General features: G+C 42.1%; 2 protein-coding genes across 2 annotated transcripts in view; one reads left to right on the top strand and one right to left on the bottom strand.

The window, feature by feature from the left end:
* Positions 1 to 7,120, top strand: part of LOC146702152 (uncharacterized) — a 100,523-nt gene that overhangs the window by 23,581 nt on the left and 69,822 nt on the right. The window lies entirely within an intron of this gene.
* On the bottom strand, positions 1,910 to 7,060 carry LOC146702156 (uncharacterized). The gene is made up of 3 exons (XM_085469264.1): positions 7,030 to 7,060; positions 2,789 to 3,441; positions 1,910 to 2,467 (listed from the first exon to the last, which is right to left on the bottom strand). Exons 1-3 carry the CDS (start codon positions 7,058 to 7,060, stop codon positions 1,910 to 1,912), a joined length of 1,242 nt encoding a protein of 413 aa, XP_085325390.1.

Here is a 7,120-nt window from a genome sequence, read left to right as displayed (position 1 = left end):
TAACGGCATTGTAACGATAGAAATAGTAATTAGTTCGATTACTCGTTACTGAAAGAAGTAACGCCGTTACTTGTAATGCCGTTATTCCCATCACTGATCCTCACCAGCTGCATCACTGTGTGGTATGACTCCTGCACTGGGTCCTGCAGGAAAAAAATGACAACGGGTAGTGAGAGCAGCAGAGAGGATTGTGGGGACCTCTCTTGCCTCCCTCTCTAGGAGATCTACTGCGCCTGCCTCATCCGGAAGGTCCTCTTCATTACAGGTGACTCTCTTCATCCCTTAAACAGCTTCTTCAGTTTGCTGCCATCAGGAAGGATACTGAAGAGCCTCCGGGCCAGAACCCGCAGACTGAGAGACAGCTTCGTCCATCAGGCTGTCAGGATGCTGACCATCTCTGAATCGAGAAGGGGGGCCCAAGGGTACATCTTTCGCCATCTTACAATGCTGTGATTGCAGCCATTCCCCAACTCTCGGTGAATGGTACTCATGGCCATTTGAGAATCTGTGTCTTTGATTAGTAGTCGTTGATGAATGGTCATAAGAATTTGCATACTAACAATCATGGAACTAACCCCCCAGCCCATTGTTCATTCAGTTTCCTTCGCTGTGCAAATGTACTGTTTATAAGGTTGGGGAAACCTGCAGTCAGATGAGACTGAAGAAGTCACTTGGATGACTGACAAAACGTTTCTCCCACTGAAAATGTCCAGGTGAACAGAATCAACTTTTGGAATTTACTTACCTGGATGATTGAGCACACATAAAGACATTATTTTATTAATATTTTTGAAATGATAGCAGCACGAACGACAATTTTTGCAGCACAAACCAGCACAAACGTAGCACAATTGATTGACACCGGTTTTGTTTGATTCCATTAATGTGGGGGGGCTGGTTGACCTCTGATGACCTCTAGAATTTTTTATTAATATCTTTAAAACGATAGCAGCACAAACGTTTGATAACACTTTTGTTGGATTTGAAGAAGGTGGGGGGGGGCAACTTCACTCACATGAATAGGGAGGATGGAGTAGGTTGAAGTTTATTAGATTGATCAGTTTTGCTGAACTATGAAATATTTTGGGTGCAGTGTATTTTTTGCATACAGGTATAACAATAATAATAACTTTATTTTTAACTTGAGTATGAAGTTATACAAAAAGCAGCAAGATATTTAAAAAACAGTTTTATTGATTAAAAAGCAGATATCCAAATTTATGATATCAGTATCGCACATAAAAAAGTGGTCGACCCCTCAGGGTTAAAATGTAACTAGATGGATATTTTCATTGACATCATGTGTTTACATCACATAAGGTTTCTCCTCAGTGTGGGTGATAGGGTTGTAGCTTGAATCTATTCGCTGGAACGTTGAAGACAATATAATTACACAGCAAGCAAGACACGAAGTAGGCAAAGTTCTTCATGTTTCTCGTGCACGGGAGAGAACCGGACAAACGCCGTTCCTTCGCTTGACCCCAGTTGCTCTCGACCGCTCCCCCGTAACACTGCTCTTTTATTGAGGTTACATGAATGGAAGTCCAGCAGGTCATCTAAACAAAAGGCACTTAGCCTAAAACAAACACAGCCACGTTTATCCTACCATAAAACAATAAAACAAGGTACGACCTCTTCTCATGCTCCCAGGATGTAGGTGTGCATTCCAGTGTGGAATACACACCAAGCCTTTACAGCCTGCTAAAGATCACACATCCTATCACTACACAATCGATTATACACCTCTAAGCATATATGGTTAAATATTTCTAAGCATAAATGACAATCAACAATACAAAACCTAACTGTGGGTAAACGTGTTGTTGCAAGCTTGAGTCTGTTGTAAACTGTTTGCCACAGCAGTACACAAGATGTCTGGTGTGAATGCGTAGGTGTCTATTTCGGCTCTCTATGTGGCTGTATCACATTGATGTTTGCACAGAGCAGACAATGACGTGAATGTTTTGGCACATTGGTAACAGTGAAACAGTTTATTGGTAACGTGGGATCGTTTGTGTTCGGAGTATGAACTGAGATTCCTGAAGCTCTTGTCACACTGGTCACAGCTGTAGTTTCCTTCCATGTGTGTATGTTCATGATTGTTACGACTACCTGAATGTGAGAAGCTTTTGTCACAGTGTCTGCACTTGTATGGTTTCTCTCCTGTGTGGACTCGTTTGTGTGTTTTAAGCCCACCTGCAGTAATGAAAGATGACCCACACTGATCACAGAGGTGCTTTTTAACCCCGCTGTGAATCAGTTCATGTCGCTTTAAGACAGTTATTGTGTGGAAGCTTCTCCCACATTCTTTGCAGTTTTTCAGTTTGTCTCCAGTGTGTTTACGCTGATGTACTTTTAGACTGTCTTCTCGACTGAAAGCTTTTCCACAAAGGTCACAACGAAAGTCTTTCCCGCCACCACAGCGATGACAGGGTTGAGAACTGGATCCATCTGTGTCGCTCTGCTTCTAAACAAAGACACAAAGACAGTGTAAGTCAGTCCTTCAACATTTTTATCATGAACGTCGCGTGAAATAAAGAGCATCTCTGCAGACGTCCAATTACATTTTACTGTTTCAGTTAACACAGTTTACTGGGATGCAATAACTACAATACTACCACCATAATACTACAGTAATACTAAAATCATAACTGAAGTGAAAATCTGAATAATCACTCAGAGCTGCTTTTCCATGCAGTAGAATTACTAACATGCTAACACAGTTTAATGAGCAGAGTTGTTCCAAACAGTCAGGATAAAATGACAAGATAACAATATAAATACATACCTCACAGTAACTGCACTTGTAGAGTCTCTTTCTGGTGTGGATCTGTTGGTGTCGTCTCAGGTAACATGGAGCTTTAAAAGTCTTTTCACACAGGTCACATTTATAAGGTCTCTCCTCAGTGTGGGTAAACATGTGGCGTTGTAAGTGTGTGTCTTTAGCAAAGTGTTTGCCACACTGACCACAGCAGTACACATCTTCTCTGGTGTGAATGCGTAGATGTGCATTTCGGCTTCCACTCTGGCTGAAAGTTTTTCCACAGATGTCACAGCTGTATGCCTTAATTCCAGAGTGGGTAACTAGATGCCTCTGTAAGCTGGCACTGTGAGTGAAAGCTCTGCCACACTGATCACAGCTGTACGCTTTAACTCCACTGTGGATGAGTTGGTGTTTTTTTAGAACATCCTTCCAAGAAAAAGTCTTTCCACACAACTCACAGCTGTACGCTTTAACTCCACTGTGGATGAGTTGGTGTGATTTTAGTGAACCCTTCAAAGTAAAACCCTTCCCACACTCGTCACAGGTGTGTTTTTTCTCTCCCTTTCTTCTGTGAGGTTTGTCGGCCTCCTGAGAGCGCTGACTTCTCGCTCCACGTTGGTCCTGCAGTGACAGAGATACAAACAGAGGCAGTGAGTGAAATGCAGTCGTGGAACAAACTCAACCTTCAAACTCCCTCCATTAACACTAGTTTTAAACCTGAAGGTGGAGTGTGGCACCAAACACCTTAAAGGTCTCTTATCCCCACCTACTGGTAGTTCTAACACATTACATCCAACCTGGTGTTAAAAATAATTCATGACTGTTCAAACAGTAAAATCATGCCCATCCCTCCTGCTGTACACAGTTATTAATGCTAGCATGCTAACACACTCAGAAAAGTAATAAATGTTTACAAGGTCTATACTTTTTTATGTTTCCTGTTTCCTATTATATATTTCTATGATTTTGTCATTTTAGAATATTAATAATTACAATGTAACGTTCAAAAGTTGATTCAGTGAAGGAAAATATTTTACTTTTGCTCCCTACATTAGAAAAAGAAAATTGTATTTTGTACTCCTTACATTTGGAAAACAGATGTGTTACTTTTAAGGCATCTGAGAGGAGTTATTTCATCACTGCAGGCATCAAACATCAAACCAACTTGAGAAACGGGAAAAGTAACACATGAAAGACAATCCTGATCGTGTACTAATCACCAGGGTATGAAACATAAAAAGAGATGAAAGAGGCAAAACTGTGAGTCATAGTCAGGAGTTAAAGTGAGACGTTGTTCTTCTTTCTTTTTTGCACAGCACCTGAACAAACAGGTAATTTCAAATGCAGCGTTTCTATCAACAAACATCAGCAAACACACAAACCGTTTGTGTGCAGTTTGTCTCACAGTGTGTTGCTGGCTAAAGGTCCAGCTGCTGTACATCACAGGGAGAGAAAAGAAAGAGAGCTAACTTCACTCAGAGATGGAGAAAGATAAGACACACAGGACAGGAGAGGAAGAAGAGAGGTTAGATTTAAAGGGAAGGACTGCTCAGTGGGATTCGATCAACTGGAGATTAAAGCTTACATGTAAGTCCTCATGTGTTGAAATCAAATATTGGGTCTGTACATGTGACATTATGTTTTTTCATATACTAAAAGATGCTGCAAAACGATCTGAGGCAGATTAACTGTGTTATTTAAAGACTGCATGAAGATCCTCTGCAGGTTAGTGCAGGATAAACAGGTTCGTTTGCTGAACTGTGATGGATTTAAAGTAAAGAACAGTGTGTGACTGGTGCACAGTGACTGTGGTGCTCATGTCACAGTTAGATTACATCAAGTGTAGCAGAGATTCATTTAAACTGAAGCTCATGATGCTGACATTCATTCACTGACTTCCACCTTCATACCAACAGTATAGTGTCTAATATAAAGACAGTGTAGAGGATGGAAATCAGCCAGGACAGCTCATGAAACATCTGCTGACATCTGGTTGAATTCAGTTGTGTACATCCACAGAGAGCAGCAGGTCAGCTGATCACAGCCTGTACTTTAAGAAAATCTACTGGAGCTCTCAACTGAAATTATTGTGAGCTGTGATTCTTTTCCCCACGCTGAGCCACTACAGCTGATTTTAGGGTTCCCACCTGCTCAATCCCACTTTAACCTCTTCCCTGCTCATGTTCCTGTTTAGAGGCAAAGTCACGCTCTACAGTGTAGGCAACAGAAAATACACACGTGTTTTATTTTCCTTCATTTTCTACTTAACTGATTCAAACAGAGAACCTTTATTAGAAATAAATAGTTTGTATTTGATCTACTAATATTATTTTATTATTACATTAATATAGTACAACATTCAGTTAGTTTATGATAAAAACGTTCTTCAAGGAGCTACTTTTACTACTGTTCCTCAGCTCTCAGCCTTAACACCGGCTCTCCACAAGGCTGTGTACTGAGTCCCCTACTATACACTCTGTACACTCATGACTGTGTTAGTTCCCACCCAGTCAACGCAGTCATCAAGACTGCAGATGATACCACTGTGGTGGGGCTCATCAGAGCTGAAGTTCAGAGGCTTTCAGATTGGTGTGTAGATAACAACCTGGACCTCAATACCACCAAGACAAAAGAACTGGTAGTTGATTTCAGAAGGAGGAAGTCTGAGCTGCAGCCTGTCAGCATCAACGGGGAGTGCGTGGAAAGGGTCTCCAGTTTCAAGTTTCTGGGTGTGCACGTAGACACAGACATCCAATGGAGCTCTAACATCTCTGCAGTTTTAAAGAAGGCCCAACAGCGTCTCCACTTTCTGAGAATCCTCAGAAAAATGGACCCGAAGAAGGAGCTGCTGACCGTCTTCTACCGCTGCTCCATTGAAAGTGTGCTGACATATTGCATCGGTGTGTGGTTCTCCAGCTGCACCACAGCACAGAGAAAGGCACTCCAGAGGGTCATCAATATGGCCCAAAAAATCATTGGACATCCTCTTCCCTCCCTGAAGGACCTGTACAGCACTCGCGTCTCAATAGGGCACGCAGCATCCTACGGGACGGTACACACCCAGGACACCGGCTGTTTAAGCTGCTACCATCTGGCAGGAGGTTCAGGCTGCTGAGGTCCCGAACAAATGGACCCAAAGACAGCTTTTACAACAGGGCGATAGCCCTAAACAGCGCTAACAGCTGACCTGACTGGCTACCTACCTGGACTTTTTTTTTTATTTGGAGGGGGGGGGGGGGGGGGTTAACACGGTAAAATCAGTATCATATATATTATTATATTTATAACAAGGTGCAATAATAACAGTGTGCAATACAAATACACTTGTTCTTCTTTATTATACTGTGTTGTGTTGTTTGTGTTGCGTTGTGATGTGTCAAGGACCATGTTAAAGGTGGATTGGGGTTTATACACTTTGTTATGATACAGGTAAGGCTGTAAGAGCCTGAGAAGGTGTCCTGAATGAACCTCTAAAACCAGTTTTCAGCTAACGACTCTGCTTCAGTCTGGAAAACAGCAACTACAAGTTTAAAGACTCCATCAACAATTCACACCCAGCAACAGCCTGAACAGCTCCTCCTGTGGTTTCCACAAACAGGGACAGACCTGTTACTCCCCCACCCCACACTTTCAACTCCTTCAGCCCCCCAGTCCCACCACCTCCACCATTCCCTAAACTTTGATTCTGTTCATCTGGACGTAGCTTTTTGTGGGAGAAACATTTCGTGACTTCTTCAGTCTCAGCTGACTGCAGGTTTCCCCAATTTTCAACAGTGCATTTGCATAATGACTGAAACGAGCACCACTGAAGGAACAATGGGCTGGGAGGTCAGTTATTGAGCATTAATATGCAAATTCTCATGAACATTGATCAACAACCACTGATCAAAGCTCATTGATCAAATGCTGTGATTGCAGCGACTCCCCAACTCTCTGAATGGTACTCATGGCCATTGATCAGCAGTCTTTGATTAATGAGCTTTGATCAGTGGTTTCCTTCCTGCTTTGACTGCAGCTGTTTGACACAGGAAGACATTATTACATTCTTCACACTCTCCTGCACATTAACCACCACAATATATTTTTATTCTCTGTGCTTTCAAATATGAACACTGTTTACTTTCATCTCGTTTTCATTAGTTTTTGTTAACATCTTCCTGTGCATCACTTTACAGCAGCCAGACTCATTAAAATGAGACTTTGTAGGAGTTCACTTCCTCTCATGTGTTCATCCACAGCAGCTGGACAATAAAGTTTATTGTGACCCTGATACTGCAGCAGATCGCTCTCATCCATTTCCTGTTATCACTTCAAATAGAAACGAGGCTGTAGAGGTTTGGTGCAGGCAGAAAAACA

This window comes from Copadichromis virginalis, linkage group LG9, assembly GCF_057382275.1.
Source record: "Copadichromis virginalis isolate Kocher_CV1m ecotype Utaka linkage group LG9, C_Virginalis_male_GT1.1, whole genome shotgun sequence".
Classification (NCBI taxonomy): Eukaryota; Metazoa; Chordata; class Actinopteri; order Cichliformes; family Cichlidae; genus Copadichromis; species Copadichromis virginalis.
The sequence above is the reverse complement of the archived record's forward strand: the minus strand, read 5'-3'. Positions and strand labels throughout refer to the sequence as shown.

Bases quoted from the DNA above. Each gene is read 5' to 3' on its own strand.
- LOC146702156 (XM_085469264.1), bottom strand. From the start codon at position 7,060: ATGGATGAGAGCGATCTGCTGCAGTATCAGG. The intron at 3,442-7,029 runs GTCACAATAAAC...TTGAAGGTTGAG, and splicing joins CGATCTGCTGCAGTATCAGG to TTTGTTCCACGACTGCATTT. The intron at 2,468-2,788 runs GTATGTATTTAT...GTCTTTGTTTAG, and splicing joins ACAAGTGCAGTTACTGTGAG to AAGCAGAGCGACACAGATGG.